The sequence below is a fragment of the Palaemon carinicauda genome, chromosome 9, assembly GCF_036898095.1.
Source record: "Palaemon carinicauda isolate YSFRI2023 chromosome 9, ASM3689809v2, whole genome shotgun sequence".
Classification (NCBI taxonomy): domain Eukaryota; kingdom Metazoa; phylum Arthropoda; class Malacostraca; order Decapoda; family Palaemonidae; genus Palaemon; species Palaemon carinicauda.
Genome location: NC_090733.1, coordinates 137,151,945 through 137,179,296, shown reverse-complemented (window position 1 = coordinate 137,179,296; position 27,352 = coordinate 137,151,945). Strand labels below are relative to the sequence as shown.

General features: G+C 45.0%; 1 protein-coding gene across 1 annotated transcript in view; it reads right to left on the bottom strand.

Annotated features, from left to right (window-relative positions):
• Positions 1-27,352, bottom strand: part of mEFTs (elongation factor Ts, mitochondrial) — an 80,634-nt gene that overhangs the window by 37,964 nt on the left and 15,318 nt on the right. The window contains exon 2 of the mRNA XM_068380507.1: positions 22,453-22,596. Within this exon, the coding sequence (XP_068236608.1) occupies positions 22,453-22,596 (144 nt within the window). The remainder of the gene's footprint in view (positions 1-22,452; positions 22,597-27,352) is intronic.

Below are 27,352 nucleotides of genomic sequence, written 5' to 3'. Positions count from 1 at the left end.
AAGGACACTTATACATTTTACTCATCATCAATCTCAAGGAAAAAAAAATTTCTATTTCTACTAATGTTTTTATTTAATTTTTTATTTTATTCTATTTTTTAGTCGTAGATCTAAAATTTGTAGGAGCCCGAGTAGAATATCTCTCAGTGCGATTCCACACCCCTGTTGTAAACCTCTTCTATTATGTTTGATAATTTGTGTTAACCATCTAATCATTATCTACCACCATAAAACATTTTATTGCTCTTCCGGCTCATTTTATATGTGCAGTACACAGTCTTTCCTAACAGGGATTTACTCGGTAGCCTAATAACAATGGGAATGAAGGAAAGAAGGTAAGAAGGAAAGGGGGGGGGGGGAGTACTAGGATAGCCATAGGTGTAAACACCGAAGGAGAATTGGGGGAACCTCTGCGTCACAGTTACGTGATTAAGTAACACTTCTTCGAAACACTCTGAAGGAAGGGAAGAAGTTCCTCTTTTTTCTAAGAGTAACGGGTTATCTAGGCACATCTGTCAATTCATTGTACCACCAAAAATTAGCCCAATGTTTGAAACATTCATTGCTGTAGTTTCGTGGAAATTCATAAGCCGGTTTGTTAGATATTTGGGAAAAATGTTATTTTTATTAATAAAATAAATTTTTGAATATACTTACCCGGTGATCATATAAGCTGCAACTCTGTTGCTCGACAGAAAAACCTACGGCCAAAATACGCCAGCTATCGCTATGCAGGTGGGGGTGTACATCAACAGCGCCATCTGTCGAGCAGGTACTTAGTACTCCCAAGTAAACAAAGAACCAATTTTCTCCTCGGTCCACTGGGTCTCTATTGGGGAGGAAGGGAGGGTCTTTAATATATGATCACCGGGTAAGTATATTCAAAAATTTATTTTATTAATAAAAATAACATTTTTCAATATTAAACTTAGCCGGTGATCATATAAGCTGATTCACACCCAGGGGGGTGGGTAGAGACCAGCATTACATGTTTACATTATTATGAGCTAAGTATTTTGTATTTCATTTTACCAGTTATTCAAAATAACAAACATAAAATAAATAAGTACCTGGTAAGGAAGTCGACTTGAACAATTTACTCTGCCTTTTTAAGTACGTCTTCCTTACGGAGCCTCGCGATCCTCTTAGGATGCTGAGCGACCCCTAGGATCTGAAGTATCAAGGGTTGCAACCCATACAACAGGACCTCATCAAAACCTCTAATCTAGGCGCTTCTCAAGAAATGACTTTGACCACCCGCCAAATCAAGTAGGATGCGAAAGGCTTCTTTGCCTTCCGGACAACCCAGAAACAATAATAAAACATTTCAAGAGAAAGATTAAAAAGGTTATGGAATTAGGGAATTGTAGTGGTTGAGCCCTCACCCACTACTGCACTCGTTGCTACGAATGGTCCCAGAGTGTAGCAGTTCTCGTAAAGAGACTGGACATTCTTAAGATAAAAAAAGACGCGAACACTGATTTGCTTTTCCAATAGGTTGCGTCGATTATACTTTGCAGAGATCTATTTTGTTTAAAGGCCACGGAAGTTGCGACAGCTCTAACTTCGTGTGTCCTTACCTTCAGCAAAGCTTGGTCTTCCTCATTCAGATGGGAATGAGCTTCTCGCATTAACAGTCTGATAAAATAGGATAAAGCATTCTTTGACATAGGCAAAGATGGATTCTTAACTGAACACCATAAAGCTTCAGACGGGCCTCGTAAAGGTTTTTAAATAGAACTCAAGAGCTCTTACAGGACATAAGACTCTTTCTAGTTCATTTCCAACCATACGATAAGTTTGGAATATCGAACGATATTGGTCAAGGCTGAGAAGGCAGCTCGTGTTTGGCTAGAAAACCAAGTTGTAGAACATGTAGCCGTTTCGGATGAGAATCCGATGTTCTTGCTGAAGGCATGAATCTCACTGACTCTTTTAGCTGTGCTAAGCATATCAGGAAAAGAGTCTTAAAGGTGAGATCTTTCAGGGAGGCTGATTGTAGCGGTTCGAACCTGTCTGACATAAGGAATCTTAGTACCACGTCTAAATTCCAACCAGGTGTAACCAAACGACGCTCCTTCGTGGTCTCAAAAGACTTAAGGAGGTCCTGTAGATCTTTATTGTTGGAAAGATCTAAGCCTCTGTGACGGAAGACTGATGCCAACATGCTTCTGTAACCCTTGATAGTGGGAGCTGAAAGAGATCGTTCTTTCCTCAGATATAAGAGAAAGTCAGCTATTTGAGTTACAGAGGTACTGGTCGAGGATACGGATACTGACTTGCACCAGTTTCGGAAGATTTCCCACTTCGATTGGTAGACTCTAAGGGTGGATGTTCTCCTTGCTCTAGCAATCGCTCTGGTTGCCTCCTTCGAAAAGCCTCTAGCTCTCGAGAGTCTTTCGATAGTCTGAAGGCAGTCAGACGAAGAGCGTGGAGGCCTTGGTGTACCTTCTTTACGCGTGGCTGACGTAGAAGGTCCACCCTTAGGGGAAGTGTTCTGGGAACGTCTACTAGCCATCGAAGTACCTCGGTGAGCCATTCTCTCGCGGGCCAGAGGGAAGCAACTAGCGTCAACCTTGTCCCTTCGTGAGAGGCGAACTTCTGCAGTACCTTGTTGACAATCTTGAACGGAGGGAATGCATATAGATCTAGATGTGACCAATCTAGTAGAAAGGCATCTATATGAACTGCTGCTGGGTCCGGGATTGGTGAGCAAAATATTGGGAGCCTCTTGGTCATCGAGGTTGCGAAGAGATCTATGGTTGGCTGGCCCCAGGTGGCCCAAAGTCTCTTGCATACATCCTTGTGGAGGGTCCATTCTGTTGGAATTATTTGTTCCTTCCGACTGAGACAATCTGCCATGACATTCAAGTTGCCTTGGATGAACCTCGTTACTAGTGAAATGTCTAGACCTTTTGACCAGGTGAGGAGGTCCCTTGCGATCTCGTACAATGTCAGAGAGTAGGTCCCTCCTTGCTTGGAGATGTACGCCAAAGCCGTGGTGTTGTCCGAGTTCACCTCCACCACTTTGCCTTGAAGGAGAGACCTGAAGCTTTTCCAGGTCAGACGTACTGCCAGTAGCTCCTTGCAGTTGAAATGCATTGTCCTTTGACTCGAGTTCCATAATCCCGAGCATTCCCTACCGTCTAATGTCGCACCCCAGCCTACGTCCGATGCGTTCGAGAAGAGAACGTGGTTGGGAGTCTGAACAGTCAGGGGAAGACCCTCTCTAAGGTTGATATAGTCCTTTCACCAAGTCAGACAAGACTTTATCTTTCCGGAAACCGGGATCGAGACAGCTTCTAGCGTCTTGTCCTTTTTCCAGTGAAAAGCTAGATGGTATAGAAGAGGACGGAGGTGTAGTCTTCCTAGTGACACAAATTGATCCACGGATGACAGTGTCCCTACCAGACTCATCCACAGCCTGACTGGGCAGCGTTCCTTCTTCAGCATCTTCTGGATGGATAGCAGGGCTGGGGGTTGATCGTCTTGTTCAGCAACGTCCTCATCAGAGGGTTCCTCATCCGAAACTGATGAGGAAACGGCAACGGAGTGGGCAACGTCTGACTCGCTGAATCCGGTCGCACTGGTGGATGCGTGACGGAGCCGGACGCAATATCATGGCACTGCTGCACAGTCTGTGAACTGTCAACAACCATGGGTGCGCGAGGAAGTACAGCGTCAACCCGAAACTGTCTAGACTGTCTGGGTTGTGCAGTCAACACCCTACCGGGTTGCTGAGGTTGACGCACTGCGTCACAACAAGTCACCTCTGCTGGTTGTTGAACGTCTTCCTAGTGACACACTGAACGTCAACAACCACCTCCGAGCGTCGCTTAACGTCAACGTGCGACTGGCAACCCACACTGGGTCGCATCGGTGGAGGAACCACCTCAACTGGCAGACGCGAGTAGGTTACCTCAGCGTCAACAGGGCGCACAACCGACCGGTTGGAAGGTTGTTGGCCAGAAGGTTCTTCTCCGCATTTAAGTCCTCTATCAAGGACACAAGCTTGGACTGCATGTCTTGCAGCAAAGCCCATTAAGGGTCTACGGGAGCAGGTGTGGCAACAGACGGGGTTAGCGACTGAGGCGGAACCATTTACCATCCCTGGAAGCCTTGTTATGTGTGACATAATAGTACAGCAAACTTCAAAGGCTCGACAAAAGTTGAGAAGTTGACCTGTAAACAACTTGGACCGTCTCCTGGCTAGGCGCCAGGGCGAGTCTACCAGACTTGAGAAGTCTATCTGGGCAGAGGCATGAACTCCTAAGCCGAGAACTTCTCTCGTGTCCTATCAGACTCTCGCTCTATAAGCCAGCATAAAAGAAGGGAAATCAAAGGCTGTATCCCTAAAACTCCTCCTGGTGCAAAAACCAGTCGCCTAGCCAACGTAACGCTCTCTAGGAGAGCGAGAGAGCACTAGCTTAACAACAACGGCTTCGAAGTAGCTAGGCATAGTGTAAGTTCTGACGTTTAGGCGAACGAGGAGCAGCAGTTACAAGATCCGGACGAAGATCCTTAAAAGATCATCATGATTTAATTAAAGTCCATAGGAGGCTAAGCAGCTTAAGGCTCCTCTCCAAATGACAGAGTCCTCAAAGGAATATCAGTAGGAGGGAGAACAGCACTTTCTCATCTACAGGAACCTTGTCCGATAAAAGCCAGGTTATCTCAGTGAGTCTCTCACTGGTGCATTAGTAGCAGACCAGAAGGCAACGTCATGTAACTGCTTGACAGTCTGTGAACTGTCAACAACTGAACTGTCAACCACAACAGGTGCGTGAGGACATACAGCAATGGTGCATTAGTAGCAGACCAGAAGGCAATGTCATGTAACTGCTTGACAATCTGTGAACTGTCAACAACTGAACTGTCAACCACAACAGGTGCGTGAGGACATACAGTGTTCACTCGAGACTGCTTTGACTGTCTATACTGAGCAGTCAAAACAACTCTAGAATGCGGAGGTTGACGCACCGCGTCAAAACAAAACAACTTAGACTGTTGTTGTACCTCGCGAACGTCAACGGAAGGTTCCGTGCGTTACTGAACGTCAACATGCGGCTGGCAGGGTACACTGGAACGCATGGGTGGCGGGACTCTCTCAGCTGGAGTGCAGCAGAAGGTTGCCTCAGCGTCCACAGGACGCACAACCGTGTTGGTTGTAGGCTAGAGGTTGGTGCAGTGTCAACCTTCTCCGCACGAAAGTCCCGCATCAATGACGTTAACTGAGACTGCATGGTCTGCAGCACAGACCACTTAGGGTCTACAGGAGCAGGTGCGGCAACAGACGGTGTGACTGCCTGATGCGGTACAGCTTTGCCTCTCTTAGGAGGTGAGCAGTCGTCGGAAGACTGCAGCGAGTCCGAACCGACCCAGTGGCTACAACTGGGCCGTTGGACTTGCGCGGAAGGGACCGACTTGCGCTTAATAAGCTGCGAGACCTTGGTCCATGGTTTCTTACGAGAAACCTCTTCCGCAGACGAGAAATAAATGGGCTCTCTCGTCTTTGTGTGGGTGGGGCGATCTTGGGTAGATACGCCCGAAACCACGGAGGGAAACGTCTGTTCGTTGATCAAGGCCTGACGAACCCATAAGTCGTTCGACATTACTTCTCCCCTGGGCTTGGGAGCTTGCAAGAGGTCCCGGACTAGGTGAACGACAGGCACGAACAGACGAACCCTCGGACGCAACACTGTAACACTTTGCGCATATCACTTTATCACTTCGATTTTCTGTTTTGCACTTATTACACTGAAATCGAAACTTTTACTGATTTCAACCTGAAACATGCAATTCTACCCTTCATTAAAAGGTAGTAATTGCGAAATCAGTCGTATAATGCAGCTATTAATACTAGCAAAAAACAGAAAACATATATAAAGATAAAAAATTCAGTGGCTGGGAAAGAGACTAAACACTCGTTCAAATAAACTACGTTTACAATCTCTCACCGCACATAGCCTGGGGACAAGAATAAAACCCTAGAAACGTTTTACCTTCTTCCCCGTACAGCGACTAGGGAGAGTAACACGAGAACAACGTTACCCGCTTGAACGGAACGTTTTCTCTCCTCTCTCTCCCTCCGTCTCTATCTCTCTCTCTCTTTCTCTCTTGATTTCGCACCTAAGAGAAGAGCCCAATTATATTACGTCAAAAAAACATGTTATTTGACTAAAGGAAAAAACTGAAAGGTTTTTCAATTAAAAAGTTCCTTTAAAATAGAATTTAAAACATTTAAGCTAAGAAAGAATGAACAAAACGTCAGAATCGATTTACTCTTACTGCAAAGTGAAACCGTGATACACTCTCTCTCTATCGTAACGATAGAGCGCATGTTGAACGTCCTGAACGTCAACAACTGCATAGTCTAAAAAAACTAAACGTTAGTTCATCTTTGAAAACAGTACGAAGACTATCAAAGAAATTCTTTCATAAAACATTAAATTTAAAAAGTTTTAAATTCTTTAAAGGCTAAATACGATATAACGGGCTCAACGTTGATTAACTTCGGTTCCAAGTTAGGACAGCCTACTATCAGGAAAGGTCGCATATAAACAAAACATAAAAATTTATTTTTATATGTTTATAATAAATGGAAAGTTAATCGAAGAGGCCTAATAATGGCGGAGAGATATAAAATATATAGATCTATAACGTGTTAAGCAAAATTACTAAAAACCTAAACACACTTCCGTCTAAGGGAAGGGTCGGCCATTTAAAAGTGAAAGAGAGTCCATACTCTCTTTGTCACCATAATTAAATCTATCCAAAACGAGTTCAAGTTTTGAGATGAAGATAAAACCCCTGCATAGCGAAAGCTCAAAACTAGAATAGTGTACTTCACCAAATAGTTGTGAAAACAAATCCAGTTAGTAACAGCGTATTAGTAGGTCTTGCCGGTAGCCCGACAGAGAGAAAATTGGTTCTTTGTTTGCTTGGAGTACTAAGTACCTGCTCGACAGATGGCGCTGTTGATGTACACCCCCACCTGCATAGCGATCGCTGGCGTATTTTGACCGTAGGTTTTTCTGTCGAGCAACAGAGTTGCAGCTATATGATCACCGGCTAAGTTTAATACAGTATTGAAAAAACATATTTTGTAAATGCTTTTACTGTAAATATCATTATTTATCACTTTCATCATGCGCGTTAAATGCCTTCTTTGTTCTGAGCGTGGTTGTTTACTGAGCGTACAGTACTTTATGACGCCGTCGTTTCAGGCGGCGTCATAAAGAAAAACATTTCATTTGGAAGTCCTAAGAAAAATTAAGTAAAACATTGGTAATAAAAAAATCAACATACTGTATAATCAATATAATCGATACAAAAATGATATTTTGATTAGAAAATAAATTTTTGAATATACTTACCCGGTGAATATATAATAGCTGACGTCTCCGACGGCTCGACAGATTCCCAAAAACTCGCGAGCGATCGCCGTGAAGGTTGCGGGTGTGACCACCAGCGCCGACTATCGGCCAGATACCGCATATACTTGTCAACATCTCCAGTTCTTCTCAGTCCCCTAGGTCTCTATCGGGGAGGAAGGGAGGGCCTTTAATTTATATATTCACCGGATAAGTATATTCAAAAATTTATTTTATAATCAAAATATCATTTTTAAATATTAAACTTAGCCGGTGAATATATAATAGCTGATTCACACCCATGGTGGTAGGTAGAGACCAGTATTAATACAATAAAGGCATATATGCTCAAGAGTTTTTGACAACTATTCAAAAAACAGACTTAAGTATAGGTACCTGGTAAGGAAGCAGACTCTGAATATTACTCTGCCTCATTAGTCCGCTATCCTCACAAAGCCCAGCGATCCTCTTAGGATGCTGAAAGACTCCCAGGAGCTGCTATAACCAGGGTGAACACCCCTATAACAGGACCTCATCAATACCCTTAATCTGGGCGCTCTCAAGAAACAATATTTTGACCACCCGCCAAATCAAAAAGATTGCGAAAGACTTCTTAGTCTCCCGTACAACCCAAAATAAGATTAAAAATATCAAGAGTAGATTAAAAGGATATTGGGATTAAGGGAATGTAGTGGTAGAGCCTTCACCCACTACTGCACTCGCTGCTACGAATGGTCCCAGTGTGTAGCAGTCCTCATAAAGAGTCTGGACATCTTTCAAGTAATATGAAGCGAAAACCGACTTGCCTCTCCAAAAGGTCGCGTCCATAATACTTTTAATGGGTCTATTTTGCTTAAACGCTACAGAAGTTGCTATCGCTCTAACTTCATGAGCCTTGACTTTAAGTAAATTATGATCCTTCTCACTTAATTGAGAGTGTGCCTCCCGAATCAAAAGTCTAATAAAAAAAAGACCACGCATTCTTAGACATGGGAAAAGAGGGCTTTTTAAACGGAGTACCATAAAGCCTCTGAACAACCTCGTCGCGGTTTAGTTCTGGATAAACAAAATTTAAGAGCTCTAACGGGGCACAGCACTCTTTCAACTTCATTCCCCACAATCTCAGAAAGACTGGGGATTTCAAAGGATTTAGGCCAAGGACGAGACGGAAGTTCATTCTTGGCCAAAAAAAAAAACCAAGTTGAAGAGCGCATACTGCTTTATTAGCGGAGAAGCCGATGTTCTTGCTAAAAGCATGTATCTCACTAACCCTTTTAGCCGAAGCCAAGATCACCAAAAAAAAGTGTCTTGAGGGTAAAATCCTTCAGGGAGGCTGAATTTAATGGTTCAAACCTGTCTGACATAAGGAACTGTAGGACCACGTCCAAGTTCCAAGCAGGAGTCGAAATATGACGCTCCTTGGAAGTCTCGAAAGACTTAAGCAGGTCTTGGAGATCTTTGTTATTAGAAAGATCCAAACCCTTATGCCTGAAAACAGAAGCTAACATGCTTCTGTAGCCTTTAATGGTGGATGCAGAGAGGGAGCGACCGTTTCTCAGATAAGGCAGAAAATCCGCAATCTGCGCTACAGAGGCACTTGGAAGAGGAAATAGAGGAGGACTTGCACCAGTCTCTAAATACATCCCATTTCAACTGATAGGTCCTGATGGTAGAGGATCTTCTAGCCCTCGCGATCGCTCTAGCTGCCTCCTTCGAAAAACCCTCGAGCTCAAGAGAGTCTTTCGATAGTCTGAAGGCAGTTAGACGAAGCGTGGGGAGGCTTTGATAAAATCTCTTTACGTGAGGCTGTCGCAAGAGATCCATCCATAACGGCAGACTTCTTGGAACGTCTACCAGCCATAGAAGTACCTCTGTGAACCACTCTCTCGCGGGCCAGAGTGGAGCAACCAATGTCAACCTGGTCCCTTCGTGAGAGGTGAACTTCTGCAGCACCTTGTTTAGGATCTTGAAAGGTGGAAAGGCATAAACGTCCAGGTGAGACCAGTCCAGCAGGAAAGCGTCTATGTGGGCTGCCTCTGGATCTGGAACTGGAAAGCAGTAAGTCGAGAGCCTCTTTGTCAGTGAAGTCGCAAAAAGATCTATGGTGGGTTGACCCCATGTCATCCATAGCTTCTTGCACACAGTCTTATGCAACGTCCACTCCATGGAGATGACTTGTCCTCTTCTGCTGAGGCAGTCCGCCAAGACATTCATTTTTCCTTGCACAAATCTCGCCAAAGGAGAGATGTTACTTGCCTTAAATGGAGTTCCTTCTGATCCGTGGATCAAAGACCCGAGCATTCCAGACTGTCCAGTGGAGCTCCCTAACCCAAATCCGATGCATCTGAATACAACACATGGTTTGGGTTCTTGATCGCAAGAGAAAGACCTTCTCGAAGTCTGATGTTGCTGTCCCACCAAGTCAGACATGTCTAGACTGAGTTGGAGATTGGGAAAGAGATACTCTCTAAGCCCTTCTCCTTGTTCCAATGGTTTAGGTGAAATTGGAGAGGGCATAGGTTGAGTCTCCCCAGAGAGATAAACTACTCCAACGATGAAAGAGTTCCCACGAGGCTAGTTCAAACTCTTACAGAGCAACTGTTTTTCTCTTGCAAGTGAAGGACTTTTAACAGAGCTTGTTCCATTCTTGTGGGAGACGAAAAGGCCCGAAAAATCAGACACTGTATCTCCATTCCCAAATAAAGAATAGTCTGGGATGGGGTACTGTAAGTTACGACTTCTCTACGTTCACTATGAGACCTAGCTCCTTGGTTAGGTCTAATGTCCATTAGAGGCTCTCCAGACAGCGATATAATGACGACGCCCTGATTAGCCAGTCGTCAAAACAAAGGGAGGCTCTGAATCCTCAAAAAAATGTAGAAAGCTTGCTACATTTTGCAAGGGCCTTGTAAAAACAAGAGGAGCAGGAATGAGGCCGAAGTACAGTCCTCGAAATTGGTACATTACTTTCCCGTCCACAAACCTCAGATGTTGTTGAAAGTTTGGATGAATCGGGATGTGGAAGTATGCATCCTGAAGGTCGAGAGAGACCATCCAGTCGCCTTCCCTTACTGCTGCCAAGACAGATTTGGTAGTCTTCATCGTGAAGTTTGTCTTGACAATGAACACATTGAGCGCACTTACATCTCAAGTACTCCTGCAGTGAACGTGGCTGCCAGATCATTGGAGCCATCCCTGATAGCCTTGTTCCTGCAGTGAACGTGGCTGTCAGATCATGGGAGCCATCCCTGATAGCCTTGTTCATGCATGACATAATTGTACAGCAATACATTGACAGCTGGAGAGACCTTCTTACTTAAGGCTCCCAGGGACCAATCCAACAAATAAAAACTTCAAACGCTCGAAAAAACTCCTAACAGGAGATGGTCTAGCTCTGAAGCCGACCATAAAATCTTGGAGCGTCTCATGGCCAGGCGACGGGGAGAGTCTACGAGGCTTGAGAAGTCTCCCTGGGCAGAGGCAGGAACTCCCAAGCCGAGAACTTCTCCCGTGTCAAACCAGACGCTCGCTCTAGAAGCCAGTTTAAAAGGAGGGAAAGCAAAGGCTGTCTTCCCCAAACTCCTCCTGGTGATCAACCAGTTGCCTAGCAAACGTAAAGCTCTCTTAGAAGAGCGAAAGAGCACTAGCTTAGAAAACGACGGCTTCGAAGTAGCTAGGCCTAGCGTAAACTCTGACGGAGGTGAACGAGGAGCAGCAGTTACAAAATGGTCCGGAAACAGATCCTTAAAAATCAGCATGATTTTTTTAAAGTCCATAGAGGGCTGAGCATCTTTAGGCTCCTCTCCGTCTGACAAAGTCCCCAAAGGAATATCAGTTGGAGGGGGATCAGCAACTTCCTCATCTGAAGGAACCTCGTCCGACAATTGACGAGTCTCATGAAAAGGAGAGACCTGCCGCGGCGGCAACGCTTGACAGGCAATGTCAACAAGCAAAGGAGCAGCAGTAGCAGTAGAGGAAGCGACGTCACGCCGCTGCTGAAAGAACTGAAATCCTTGTGACTGACCAACAACAACAACTGAAGTTGATTGACGCTCGACGTCACGCCGGAACTGCCTTGACTGCATAGACAAAGCAGGCAAAACAACCTCCGACTGCGGTGATTGACGCTCAACGTCACGTCGAGGCAACGGAGCCGGTCGGCGAACGTCAGGTCGGGGCTGCGGCGGCAGCGGCTGAACGTCAACACGAGACTGCAGCGAGGGAGGATCCACGTCACGTGACTGACGTGAAAAACTACTGACATCACGTTTCAAAGTACAAGAAACGTCAGCACTAACGTCAAACGGACGAGTAAATACTCGTTTGGGCGGCTGACGGCCAGAGTCTCGTTCAGCGTAACGGCGACTCGAAAGCAAAGGATCATCGCGAACCTGCTCAACGTCATACTCCTCCATAAGGGAGGCAAGCTTAGTCTGCATGTCCCGCAGGACAACCCACTTCGGATCAACGGGAGTCGGAACGGGCCGAGACGACGGTAACGTCTGTGTTGGCAAAACATTGCCTTTACCGCGACCCTCGGACCCCGTGTTACGCTTGCGTTTAATAGGCGAACAGTCTTCCGACAACTGCAAAGGGTCAGAGCTGTCCCAATGGCTACAGCCAGGACGCTGGACCTGTCTTGAAGGGACTGACTTTCGCTTCAAGGGTCTAGAAACCTTGCGCCAAGGTTTCTTGTGCGAAAAGTCTTCGGATGACGAGGAGAACACAGTCTCACCCGTCTTATGGTAAGGGCGATCTTGACGAGAAACGTCCGATACCAAAGAGGGAACGTCTGTACGTTGGTTAAAGCCTCTCGTCCCCTTAAGTCCTACGACATTACTTCTCCCTGGTGCAGGGGAGCCTGAAAGAGGTCTCGGACTAGGGGAGCGACAAGCACGAACAAACGAACCCTCCGCAACACAGAACATGTTTTTTTTTGCACTTACTTCACTGATATCGTATTTTTCAATAATTTCACATTAGGCATGAATAAAACTGATTTCTACCTGAAGCACGCAATTCTCCCTTACATCAAAAGGTTAGAATTGCAAAATGAGTCGTATAATGTAAGCACATTAGAACAAAATGAAACACACATGCAAAAATCAATAAACATATACATATATATCGAATAAAACGGAAATATATAAAGTTAAAAAGATCAGTGACTGGGGAGGAGACTAAACACTAGTTCACTAAGGACTACGTTTTCAATCTCTCACCGTACAGTGCCTTGGGACGAGAATAAAAACTAAAACGTTTTATCCTCTCTCCCCGTACAGAGACTTGGGACGAGAGTAAGAAAAAATGAATCGAGAACAACGTTACTCGCTCCCAAACTCCTTGTACAGAGACTTGGGACGAGAATAAAGATCGGATCGTTCTCTCTTTCTCTCTCTCTCCGTCTCTCTCTCTCTCTCTTGTCACACACAAGAGAATGGCCCACTCACCCTTCGTCAATAAACAGGTTATTTGACCAAAGGAAAAAACTGAAAGGACTAAGAAATTGAAAATTAACAAGTTCCTTTAAATTAGTATCTAAAACACTTCAGTTTGAAAGAAGAATGAACAAAACGTCAAAATCGATTTACTCTTTCTGCAAAGTGAAACCGTGATTCTCTCTTTCTCTATCGTAACGATAGAGCGCAAACTGCGTAGCATAAATAAACCAAACGTTAGTTCATCTTTGAAAAAACAGCACGAAGACTATTCAAAGAATATATTTCTTAAAATATTTTCTAAAAAATATTCATTTCATAACTCTTACAGAGCAATTGATTTAAACTTAACAAAAATAAAAGTTGAATGGGCTCAACGTTGTTTAACTTCGTTTTCCAAGTTAGGACCGCCTACAAGGAATAGGTAAAGGCCGCATATAAACAAAACATAAAATTTATCTTGATGTTAAATGGAAAGCTAATCGAAGAGGCCTAATAAAGGCGGGTGAGATATAAAATATATAGAGGAAAATCTATAAATATCAACAATAATTTATAAAGTGATAAAATAATTACTAAAAACCTTAAACACACTTCCGTACACTGAGGGAAGGGTCGGCCATCTTTTCTCTATGGAAAAACCAGAGATAAAAAAAAAAGCAAGGGCAAAACACTTTTCCTCTCCTTTCAAAAGCATTTCTTTTGAAGATAGAATCGAATAATCCAACACAGCGAAAGCAATAAAACCAAAACCAAGTACTGTACTTCACCAATTCGGTAGAAAACTCGAGGTCATAAAGCGAGTGGAACCAACTTGTCGACAAGACCGACAGAGAAGAACTGGAGATGTTGACAAGTATATGCGGTATCTGGCCGATAGTCGGCGCTGGTGGTCACACCCGCAACCTTCACGGCGATCGCTCGCGAGTTTTTGGGAATCTGTCGAGCCGTCGGAGACGTCACCTATTATATATTCACCGGCTAAGTTTGATATCTAAAAACTAACCTATACATATATGTGTACACTAAATGAGTTTGTTTCTTCATTATGATCAGAGATGAACGTAAACAAAACATTGGTTGTCATTTTTAATTGTGCTTTTTAGGTGTTTAGGAAACGCATGATATAAAATCGCCTTTAATATTTGTGCCTGTTTTAGTTTAGGGTGCTGTAGTACATGCATTAAGTGTTCTGTACATTAAAGGGTGGTTTGTTAACAGTACTACGTACAAGGGAAGGTTTTAAAAGTCCGAATATACATGTTAAATAAATAGGTAAATATGATGTCACTACTTCGCGGATTTTCACCTATCGCGGCCGGGTCTGGAACCTATCTACCGCGATAAACGAGGGTTCACTGTATCTAAATGAATTAAAAAAACAAAATACGGAGAGAGAGAGAGAGAGAGAGAGAGAGAGAGAGAGAGAGAGTTGTGTATTCCTTTATAACTAATAATTATAAGGTCGATAAACGAACTGTATGGAAAATGTGATACCCTATACGTAATATATTGGCGTTGATGTAATATTCATTATGAAGAGATGTCGAAGGTTAAGAAAATTTTATAAATCAGTGTTATTCGTACTATATGTGCGCATAATCGTAATACGGCAGCGTGACCTTGAGATCAGCTGATGCCAACCGAAAGTAAATTAAAAATATTTATTGATTATTGATATGCTCAAGAAATTTAAAAAGAAAATATAAACTTGCTTTAATAAAACACAATTAAACACAATAATGTCTAGTAAATATGAAGGCTTAATATTGAACTAAAAATTGCATACTGTATGAAGCTTGAAACATGTTATTTTTATTAGTAAAATAAATTTTTGAATATACTTACCCGATAATCATGTAGCTGTCAACTCTGTTGCCCGACAGAATTCTATGGAGGGATACGCCAGCTATCGCAATACTAGAAGGGGGTGTACTTACCAGCGCCACCTGTGGCCAGGTACTCAAGTACTTCTTGTTGACACCTCCTCAATTATTCCTCGGTCCACTGGTTCTCTATGGGGAGGAAGGGAGGGTCGATTAAATCATGATTATCGGGTAAGTATATTCAAAAATTTATTTTACTAATAAAAATAACATTTTTCAATATTAAACTTACCCGATAATCATGTAGCTGATTCACACCCAGGGGGGTGGGTGAAAAACCAGTGTACAAGACTAAAGGATAGCTAAGTATCCCGTATTTCATATAATCAGTTATCCACAATAACAATGAAATAATAAGTACCTGGTAAGGAAGTCGACTTGAACCGTTACTCTGCCTTTAATAAGATCGTCTTCCTTACTGAGCGCAGCGTTCCTCTTGGGAGGCTGAATCAACTCAAAGGTGCTAAAGTATACAGGGCTGCAACCCATACTAAAGGACCTCATCACAACCTTTAACCTCGGCGCTTCTCAAGAAAGAATTGACCACCCGCCAAATCAACAAGGATGTGGAAGGCTTCTTAGCCGACCGTACAACCCATAAAAAGTATTCAAGAGAAAGGTTAAAAGGTTATGGGATTATGGGAATGTAGTGGCTGAGCCCTCGCCTACTACTGCATTCGTTGCCACGAATGGTCCCAGGGTGTAGCAGTACTCGTAAGAGACTGGACATCTTTGAGATAGAATGATGCGAACACTGACTTGCTTCTCCAATAGGTTGCATCCATAACACTCTGCAGAGAATGGTTCTGTTTGAAGGCCACTGAAGTAGCCACAGCTCCCACTTCATGTGTCCTTACCTTCAGCAAAGCAAGGTCTTCTTCCTTCAGATGAGAATGTGTTTCTCTAATCAGAAGCCTGAATAGTAAGAAACTGAGTTCTTAGAACTTGGAAAAGAAGGTTTCTTGATAGCACACTATAAGGCTTCTGATTGTCCTTGTAAAGGTTAAGACCTTTTTAGATAGTACCTAAGAGCTCTAACTGGGCAAAGTACTCTCTTCAGATCATTCCCCACCAAGTTGGACAGGCTTGGGATCTCGAACGACTTAGGCCAAGGACGTGAAGGAAGCTCGTTTAGCAAAAACCGAGCTGCAAGGAACATGTAGCCGTTTCAGATGTGAAAACAATGATCCTGCTGAAGGCGTGGATCTCACTTACTCTTTTAGCTGTTGTCAAGCACACGAGGAAAAGAGTTTTTAATGTGAGGTCCTAAAAAGAGGCTGATTGGAGAGGTTCAAATCTTGATGACATAAGGAACCTTAGGACCACGTCTAGATTCCAGCCTGGAGTGGACAACCGACGTTCCTTTGAGGTCTCAAAAGACCTAGGGAGGTCCTGTAGATCTTTGTTGGTGGAAAGATCCAAGCCTCTGTGGCGGAAAACCGCTGCCAACATACTTCTGTAACCCTTGATCGTAGGAGCTGAAAGGGATCTTACTTTCCTTAGATATAACAGGAAGTCAGCAATCTGGGTTACAGTGGTACTGGTTGAGGAAACTGCATTGGTCTTGTACCAGCTACGGAAGACTTCCCCTTGAGACTGATAGATTCTGAGAGTGGATGTACTCCTTGCTTTGGCAATCGTTCTGGCTGCCTCCTTCGAAAAGCCCCTAGCTCTTGAGAGTCTTTCGAAAGTCTGAAGGCAGTCAGACGAAGAGCGTGGAGGATTGGGTGTACCTTCTTTACGTGAGGTAGACTTAGAAGGTTCACTCCTAGAGGAAGAGTCCTGGGAATGTCGACCAGCCATTGCAGTACCTCTAAGAACCATTCTCTCGCGGACCAGAGCGGAGCCAACCAACGTCAGCCGTGTCCCTTTGTGAGAGGAGAACTTCTGAAGTACCCTGTTGACAATCTTGAACGGCGGGAATGCATACAGGTCGAGATGGAACCAATCCAGCAGAAAAGCATCCACGTGAACTGCTGCTGGGTCTGGAATCGGAGAACAATACAACAGGAGTCTCTAGGTTATCGAGGTAGTGAACAGATCTATGGTTGGCTGACCCCACAGGGCCCAAAGTCTGTTGCAAACATTCTTGAGAAGGGTCCACTCTGTGGGGATGACCTGACCCTTCCGTTTGAGGTGATCTGCCATGACATTCATACCGCCCTGAATGAACCTCGTTACCAGTTAGCTTTCGATCTTTAGACCAGATGAGTAGGTCCCTTGCAATCTAGAACAACTTCCACGAAAGAGTCCCTCCCTGCTTGAAGATGTAAGCCAGGGCTGTGGTGTTGTCAGAGTCCACCTCCACCACTTTGTTAAGCTGGAGGGACTTGAAGTTTATCAAGGCCAGAATAACCGCCAACAACTCCTTGCAATTGATGTGAAGTGTCCTTTGCTCCTGATTCCATGTTCCCGAGCATTCTTGTCCGTCCAAAGTCGCACCCCAGCCCGTGTCTGATGCGTCCGAGAGGAGACGGCGGTCGTGTTTCTGAACAGCCAAAGGTAGACTTCCTTGAGAAGAAAGCTGTTCTTACACCACGCGAGAGAAGACCTCCTCTCTTCGGAAACAGGAACTGAGACCGTCTCTAGCGTCATGTCCTTTATCCAGTGAGCAGCTAGATGATACTGAAGGGGGGGGGAGGTGGAGTCTCCCTAACACGATGAACAGGGCCAGCGATGAAAGTGTCCCTGTTAGACTCATCCACTACCTGACTGAGCATCGGTTCCTTCTCAGCATGCTCTGGATGCATTCTAGGGCTTGGAAGATCCTTGGGGCCGACGGAAAAGTCCGAAAAGCTCGACTCTGAAGATCCATACCCAAGGAGACAATGGTCTGGGATGGAACAAGCTGAGACTCCTCAAAATTGACCAGGAGGCCCAGTTCCTTGGTCAGATCCATAGTCCATTTGAAAATCTCCAGACAGCGACGACTTGTGGGAGCTCTTAAAAGCCAGTCGTCTGACGGAGCCGGACACAAGATCATGGTACTGCTGCACAGTCTGTGAACTGTCAATCATGGGCAAGCGAGGAAGTACAGTGACAACCCGAATCTGTCTAGACTGTCTGGGTCGTACAGACAACTCCTTATCGGGTTGCTGAGGTTGCCGCACTGCGTCACAACAAGTCACTTCTGTTGGTTGTTGAACGTCTTCCCCGTGACACATTGACTCCGTAAACAAAAAATCCTCTAACAAGGACTAAGCTTGGACTGCATGTCTTGCAACACAGCTCAAGGTCTATGGGAGCAGGTGTGGTAACAGACGGGATTAGCGACTGAAGTGGAACCATTACCTTCCCTGAAAGCATGTTACGCTTAAATAAAAGTCCATAGGAGGCTATGCAGCTAAAGGCTCCCTCCAAATGACAGAGTCCTCAAGGGAATATCAGAAGGAGGGAGAAAAGAACTTTCTCATCTACAGGGACCATATCCTAGAAAAGCTAAGTTCTCTCAGTGAGGGTTCACTGGTGCAAAAGCAGCAGACTAGAAGGCAACGTTATGAAACTGCTTGACAGTCTAGTGAGTTGGCAACAACCAAAGATGTGTGACTGAGAAGCATGCGGTAAGGTATGCAGAGCATGTTGTATGCAGAGTATGCTGTATGCAGAGCATGCTGAATGTAGAGCATGTTGTATGCAGAGCATGCTGAATGCAGAGCATGCTGAATGCAGAGCATGTTGTATGCAGAGCATGCTGAATGCAGAGCATGCTGTATGCAGAGCATGTTGTATGCAGAGCATGCTGTATGCAGAGCATGCTGTATGTAGAGCATGTTGTATGCAGAGCATGCTGAATGCAGAGCATGCTGTATGCAGAGCATGTAGTATGCAGAGCATGCTGTAAGCAGAGCATGCTGTATGTAGAGCATGCTGTAAGGTAAGCAGAGCGTGTGCATGGCGTTTAACATTTCTCAGAAATTCCATGACCAGTGCTAGAGTGCTTTATGCATGCTTGCATGGGGTTAAAATATCAACATAATATTTACCTTACATTCATAACTCATGATTCATATTTTTTTGCCATATTCTGCAATATTGTTAAAAATATATTGCAAGGAATACAAATATATTTTTATAAGTAATACAAATAACCTCCATTATCATAAGGTTTGAAAATGGAGGTAAGGTATGCTGAACAGCAGAGTCAGAACGAGCTGGAACAACAATAGTTGTGGTTTCCTCTTCAAGACTCTGTTGAGGGAACACCTGAGGCTCAGTCTGCAAAGGCTGATCAAAGGAAGTAGCAGAAGGTAGGCGCATGGGTGGAGGAGGCTGACTCCTGGCATGAGTGGCTGAACCCAAGGGTTGCGCTTGCTGAGCGGTTGGCGGAAGCGGAGTAGCAAGTTCCTGTTCCTGTGGTGTGAGCGGAGCGCGATGAGGTAGAGGCTGCGCAGAACAAGGTAAATGTCTCGCAAGCTGAGGCTCCTGAGGCGCAAGGCTAAGGTGTAGTGGTGCTTGCCTTGTGGAGGGTTGAGCTCGCTGCAGCGAGAGCTGAGGAGACTGACTCAAGGACGGGAGAGGTTGTTGTACCTCAACCGAGTGTTGCATCACTGGTGGAGCAGCAAGTGGAGGCGGAGGAAGAGAGGTATAATCCTCCTGATCCCATTGTAAAGGTTGCCTTAAAGAAGGCGGAGGCTGAGCACCACTGGGAACAGCCAACTCAGAACGTGGCTCAACATCGTACGCCTGGCAGGTGGTACTGCGATCAGGCGGAGCGAGCGCAGGCGGAGGAAGAGAGGTATAATCCTCCTGATCCCATTGTAAAGGTTGCCTTAAAGAAGGCGGAGGCTGAGCACCACTGGGAACAGCCAACTCAGAACGTGGCTCAACATCGTACGCCTGGCAGGTGGTACTGCGATCAGGCGGAGCGAGCGCAGGCGGAGGGAGTGTAGGCGGAGGAGGAGGCGCAACACTCTCAGCCCGACACTCACGCATCAAGACCGAAAGTTGTGACTGCATGGACTGCAGTAGAGTCAACTTGGGGTCGGCAGACACTAAGGTCTGCTGAGGTAAAGCCTTAACAGCAGAGATCTGTTGCGGCAGTGCATTCAACTGATGACTGAGGAGAGTCAGAGCTAACCCAAAGACTGCATCCGGGTTGTTGAACTCTAACTTCGTACGTCTGGCATAGGTCTGGACTTTATGTTTAAGAGGTATTGAGACCTGAGACCAGCGTTTTCTCCCCTAAATTTCTTCTGCAGACGAGCAAAATAAGGGCTCAATCGTCTGCGGGTGGGAGTGACGGTCTCAGTAAGACACGCCCACAACCACCGAGGATACTTCTGTGCGCCGATCAAGGCCTGCTGCACCCTTTTGTCCTTCGACATTGCTTCTCCCCTGGGCTTGGGAGCTTGCAAGAGGTCCCGGACTGGGAGAACGACTGGCGCGCACAGAAGTACCCTCACGCACAACACTGACACACTTTGCGCTAATCACTTATCACTTTGATTTTCTGTTTGCACTTATTTCACTGAACTCGAAACTTTAAGTGGTTTGTACCTGAAACACGCAATTCTATCCTTTCACAAAAGTTAGTAATTGCGAAAACAGAATTACAATGTAACAGAAAAATCTAATGAAAGATAAATAATTCAGTGGCTGGAAAGAGACTAAACACTAGATCACTCTAGAAACGTTTACTTTCTTCCCCTAAAGAGACTAGGGAGAAGAGCAAAAAACGATAACAACGTTACTCGTACGCCTGGCAGGCTTGAATGAAACGTTTACTCTTTCTCCCTCCGTCTCTATCTCTCTCTCTCTCTCTCTCTCTCTCTCTTGACTTAGAACCTGAGAGAAGAGCCCAATCATATATATCGTTAAAACATATTATTGTTAAAGGAAAAAACTGAAATATTTCCCAAAATGAAAAGTTCCTTTATTAGGATTAAAACCATTAAGTTAAGAAAGAATGAACAAAACGCTAGACACGGTTACTCTTACTGCAATGTGAAACCGTGAAAATTCTTTCTCTATCGTAACGATAGAGTGCAAGTTGAACGTTCTGAACGTCAACAACTGCAGAGACAAAACAAAACGTTAGTTCAACTTTGAAACAGTACTAGACTATCAAAGAAATTCTTTCAAAGACATTAATAGCATAATATGTTAACAGGTAAAACCGAAATGACGGGCTCAATGTTAATTAACTTCGGTACTAAGAAAAGACCGCCTACTATTAGGAAGGTCGAAAATAAACAAATATAAAAATTAATTTTAATAAGTAAAGGAAGTTAATCGAAGAGGCCTATAAGAGGCGGAGAGATATAAAATAAATCTATAACTTTTGTCAAGCAAAATTAAGAGAGTCTATACTCTCTTAGACACCAACACTTCCGTCTAAGGGAAGGGTCGGCCATTTAAAGGTGAAAGAGAGTTCATACTCTCTTCGTCACCATAATTAATCAAATTAATTCCAAAAGCTAACTAAGCTAATATAGAAGTTTCCAGTAAAGCGACAGCCGAAATCAAAGAGAAATACTTCACCAAAGTCGTGAAAATACTCCAAGAACATAAGCGTATCCCAGAACGTCTTGCCGGAAGCACGACAGAGGAATAATTGAGGAGGTGTCAACAAGAAGTACTTGAGTACCTGGCCACAGGTGGCGCTGGTAAGTACACCCCCTTCTAGTATTGCGATAGCTGGCGTATCCCTCCATAGAATTCTGTCGGGCAACGGAGTTGACAGCTACATGATTATCGGGTAAGTTTAATATTGAAAAATGAACTGTACGCACGATAGTACACTATCGTACGTATTGCCGAATGATGATGAAATGGCTAGGCCCATTCACTTCCGCTAAGCTAGCCTAACCTAGGTTTTTAAAATCTTGAAATTTATGATTAAAATATTAAATAAGACTTTAATACACTACCAAAACAGTAAATAAGGCTTTAACGGATAAAAAAAAAGTAAAAGATACCATATTGCCGAATGATGACGAAATGGCCTAACCTAGGTTTTTACAATCTTGAGATTTAATTAACGACGAATTCGTTTATAGACGGAGTTTCTGGAACGAATTACCGTCGCTAAACGAGGACTACCTGTATACATCATATAAGCTGATTTCCAGCTACCCTAATATCATATTCTCATTAGGGTTGTGTGGCCTGGTGGTAGCATCCTTACCTGGTGAATGCCAGACTGGGATTCGAGTCCTGCTCAGACTCTTTATTTACTTTGGTTGCTGCAACCTCACCATCCTTGTGAGCTAAGGATGAAGGGTTTAGGAGAGCCTTTAGGTCTATCTGCTGAGTTATCAGCAGCCATTGTTTGACCCTCCTTGGCCCTACCTTGGGTGGAAAGGGGGCTTGGGTGCTGATCATATGTAATACAGTATGGTCAGTCTCTGGGGCAATGTCACTGTCCCTTGCCTCTTGCCATTCATGAGCGGCCTTTAAAGGATAAACTGGCTATTCTGTGACAGGCAGATGGGTAGGGTTTACCCTCGTGCCACCAGACATTAACAAGCTATTGCAGTGCTGCTCACATCCCTCAAAAGGACGAAAGGTTTGTTTTTGAGTAGGAATAAATCATGCAAACACCTATAACCCTTTATCAATTAATTCACAATCAAAAGTTACAATATACCATGCTGTATTATAATGAGGAGGAATATGCAGTCAGTGTAGAATGTAAAACTAATTTGTTAAAGTTTAAAGAACCTTCCCAAATACATTAAGATAAAGGATACTTAAAATTTATTCAATACAGCATTCCAAACATTGACAACAGATTATATACAGTATTTTACTTACTTTGGCTATATCATTGGCATGCATATCCAAGGCCTTCTTACAGTTGCTAATAGAAAAGCCTGTGCGTTTTCTGAGCTTGGCCAAGTTGCTTTTGTCGACAGCAGCTAAAATTTGGCCCACATGAAGAAATCTACTGCCTCCCATCTGAAGATAAAAAAAAGAAATAAAAATATTCAAATGAGATTAAATACAGTAATTTTAAAAAATAAGTTTTTATTATAAAGAACCCATTACTTCTATCTTAGCCTATTCATGTGCCTTTTAAATCCCAGATTCAGATTTTCACTTGGAGAAGGACAAAATCCCAGGTATGTCGGTTAATGCACGACGCTATCTGAATCCTATGGAAGTTCACAATATGATTAAATTATGAACATCATATTTCTTATTACATCAACTCTTCTCTTTACTGTGTAAGATATTAAAGGAATTCTCAGTTTTCTTTTATCCTGTATTCTGCCTTCCCAAACTCCCTCGTGGTCCCGCAGGATCCAAATGTCCATTGGTAAGGAGACTGCAGATTTGGAAAGGTCTTTGCCTTTTGCCTGTTTGGGAATATCAAGCTCCCGATTAGGGCACCATATGACTGCCTGTAACCAAAGTTTGAACAAGTAGCTGCTTGGGAGTCTAGAAACATCATCCATGGCAGAAAACTTTGGGCTCATGAACAATGCCACTATGCCTTAGACTTACATTAGATTCCTGTTGTCAGCACAGCAACCGCTGAATCGAAGCGTCTCAGGAATGTTACAAGGCGGGAGATGGATGATAGTGGTTGCCAATGTCCTGAGCCGTAGTGCTCGTCCTCAGTTTCAGAGACTCGACCTGTAATTTCTACCTTCCATTTATGTATGACTTTCCCTGAAAAGAGAGAAGTCCGACATTCAGGAAGGGAAAGGGACGGCGCCTTTTATTCCCACAGATAGAGAGCACGCTCGTTCTCATAAGAACCAAACATAAGTAACTGGTGCGCGAGCTCTTATACAGTGTACCTATCTGTCTCATCGGGAATGGGTACGCTTCCGGTACATATCCTCTTACCTTGCATACTGAGTGAGAGCATGCTAGCAACCCTTCCCCCAGGGAAAAATTCTCAGTACGTGTACTTCATACTTGCTCCCATGGAGGGAGAACCAGTAGGAGCAATGGTTATGAGACTCCAATTAAATGGTCGTCCTGGACTTCTTTGATGGCATCACCTTAAAGTTTTGTTGAAGATTCTGTTCTCCCCTAAGGCACTCACCTGCCGGTCCGCAAACACAATGTGGCATCTCAGCGTTTTTACGATTGCTGAGAGTTTGAGACGTCACTTTTTCCAACCACTAACGCATGACCGAATTAGAAGATCTTGGCGTCTGGAAAAAGTAGGTCATGGATCGGTCTCCAACTGTGGGATGATCTAGGTCGAGGCGCTGCATCAGCCCGTAGGAAGGAAATAGTTGAAGTCTCGAAGAACTTTGCCAGATTGGTCATTCCAATGCTTCAGTGACCTCTTCCTCATTCTTTTAAGGGTGGCATGAGTGCTGGGAAGGAAGAGGTCATAGGAATAGGCAAACTAGTTATCATGTGGTTCCTGATCACTGATACCGATCGCATGCTTCCTAATTGCGACTACTGATCGCACAGTATGGTTTCCTATCATAGCATACGGCTGATCCTGAGGGAAACTATTATCATAAAGAACTGATCTTGCCAGAAGAGAACGCAATCAGAAAGTTCTAGTGAAGACGAAACAAGAAGGGAAAGAGCTTGAGGATACCTCGTCGCTTGTTAATACTGTACATCTATCTTTAATTTCTGGCAGAACTAGAATTTGCTATAAGAAATGGTTTAGCAAGCCCAGACAGAGGAAAAACCATTAGAAGGACGTGAAGCGAATCATAAATAATTATGATACTGAACTTTAATTTCCAGACCCTCATAAACCATGACAAATTCGAAGATAATTTGTATTTTTCCTAACCATACAAACCTTAGCTATTTACAAAGGGTTACCTTTTAGCGTAGCTGAAATGGCGAGCCATTAGAATTTAACGAGGGTGTATTACCCCCGCGCTAGTTAGCGGGGGGGTAGGGGAGTGGTAGCTAGCTACCCCTCCTCCCCCTCACACACAGGTGAATACTCACTTTCACTTAGAGGTAGGACTTGTCTTGGGGGACAGGGCTGGCGGGCAAATATGTGTAAATAGCTAAGGTTTGTATGGTTAGGAAAAATACAAATTATCTTCGAATTTGTCATTTGTTCCGTAACCGAAATACAAACCAAGCTATTCACAAAGGGTGACTTACCCCTTAGGAAGGGTGGAAAGTCCCCAGCCATACTGGCTTTGGCTTTACCCGGGGACTCAGAATCCGAGTGAGTCGCACTCGAGAAAAGGAGTCCCGGCACCTCACAAGTTCCTTGCTCCGCAAGGAACCATGTGGCCTACGTAAGCTTGTGTGTGAAGGAAGAAGTGTGACCCGTCCTAGGCAGTTGACCTGGAGTTCCAGAAGGAACTCTGGGTTAGGACGTTCCCAATACCACCTCGTCAAGGTATGGGGGACGCGACAGTATTGACTCAATACTCGGAACACAAGGAAGCATGGTTTACCTGCAGAGGTTCGAGGTCAGCTATGCAGAGACCAGGATGCTGCTTCCCCGTAGAGGGGATGATGAAGAAAGAAGTAAGGGCCAGACATACTTCTTTCGTTCATGCAGACTAAAACCTGATAACAATGCCCTCAACCTTCTGCTACCTGTCCAAAAAGGAGCCTGAGGTTAGACCAGCTGTTGTGTAGCCACCACAGAGCGATAGAAAACGTATCGAGACTCCTGTGGGTCACGCCCTGCAGGAAGCGGGCTGCGAAGGTCATTAGACGCTTCCAGACTCCAGCTTGTAGCACCTGCGTCACAGAGTAGTATTACTCGAAGGCGAGGGACGTTGCGATGTATCCAACATCGTGCTGCAGGGCGACGTGACGGGGGAGGGTCTGGAGACAGGTCGAGATGAATGTCCTTGAGTCCGGGCTGAAGAGGTATACTGGTGACTCTCCCCCCATGTCCTCCTTGTGCTCCCAAATCGGCTGCAACTGAGGACAAACTGCAGCTGTTCCCAGCGCTAACCTCTCGATTCCTTTACTGGCAAGAAAGAGAAGGTCTTGGGACATCAGATACAGAATGGAGACTCGAAATCTTGAATGAATCGGACCGAAGGGCCGGGACCCCCAGATTCTGAGTCTGGCCAACAACTCAGGAGCGAGCCTGAATGTTGCCTTCCCCTCTTCCTTAGAAAGGGGGGAGTCGTAAGAGACCAAGAAGATTGCTTACACACTGGCCGTGGCCAGAGTGAGCAGGAGACCCAAGGCGGAATACAATCCGAGGCCTGTCGTAAAGGGTCTTGAGAAGATCTCTTAAAGGACTAAAAGTCCGAGCCATGCTCCAAGTTGGAGGTCTTCCTCCGACTAGGGCAGGGCGATCGTAGCTTCGCATGAGCGAGGATAGATCCAGCGGGCAGGAAAAAGTTATTCCTTTAAGCCTGAAGGTCAGGGAAAGGCTGAGCGACAGGCTTCATTGCCGAGAGCGGAAAGGAGTTTCCTCCCGCCGAAAGGCAATAAGACCGTCATTGCTGGAGAAGAGGCCTCAAGGGAAGAGGTATATCTCCCACGGCACCAACCACCTTAGACTCTTCACTTTGCCTGGGAGACCCCTGTGGATGACTATCGCAGATGACGCGACCTCCGTACCGCGACTGTAGCAGGTTGTCTCCTCTTGAGGAGGAAGCGTAGTGTCTCCAGGCATGAAGCCGAAGCGACGCCCCAGTTCGGGAGAGATGTCGCAGTGTGGATGCTTGAGTAGTTTGCGCCGTGGAAGAAGCTCTCCCGGGAGTTCCGTCAGGGGAAGCAGAGGGTCCAGAAACCGTTCTGCGCATAGTCCCAGTGGAGCTCTCCCATTGAAAGGTTGACAGACAACCTGGTCTTGTTGAGACCCATTGTCCACAGACAAAAAAGAGGGAAAACGCAGGCGTCGAAGTTGTCCCACCATCACCGGAATGCATCTTGCCAGAGTCTCGGGGTCTGAGACTGGGGGGAAAAATAGCGGAAGCTTGAGGTTCCAAGCTGTCGCGATCAGGTCCCCCAAGACCAGCACTTGCTGGTTACCCAAGGTCAAAGACCCCCAGGCACACTCTCTCTACAAGGCTCTGTTCGGATAGTCTGAGAGAACATTCCCCTGCCTGGAACGAGAGAGCCGATGGTGGTATTGAGAGAATCTCAATCATCCCGGTATCTCTACTGCAAGATGTGAAGGTGTGAAAATGCGTCCCCTGCTGGTTAGAATACGCCAGAATCATGAAGTCGACGGGCACGGGGTGACTCGGCAGGAGCTTCAGGATCTGTAGAGGGGCCAGACTAAGGCCCCTAAGCCTGCCTGAATGATGGAGAGGTATCCTTCAGGTCTTGACCATAGGCCTGGACCGGAACATGCCTCCCCCCTCTCCTTTGACGAGTCCGAGAACCGCATCAAGAATGTGGGGAAAGGACGAGGATATCCACTACCATCAATAGGCTCCATAGGTCAATACCCATTGCAGGTCTAATAGTTCCGCTGGTCCCATAGGGCCAGGGAGTCCGGTTAAACATTGCCTGAAGCCACCGGAACTTGGATCGCCCCACATGGAACTTATCCTGAGGCGACCGTACGGACTATAGACGGGTCAATGAGGAAAGGAGAACTAGGAAACGTTCCAAGGTAGGGCTGAAAGCTCTGCTTGACTGAGAACAGGTACTGCGACTCTCCTCAGTCTTGCCACAGTCAACCGAAAGGAAGGCTCGGAGGATGTGGTAACAGAATCTGGCGTCCCCAGGTGGTCACCCATCCAAGTACCGACGTTGCATAACCTCGCTGGACGGGCGAGAAGCGGGG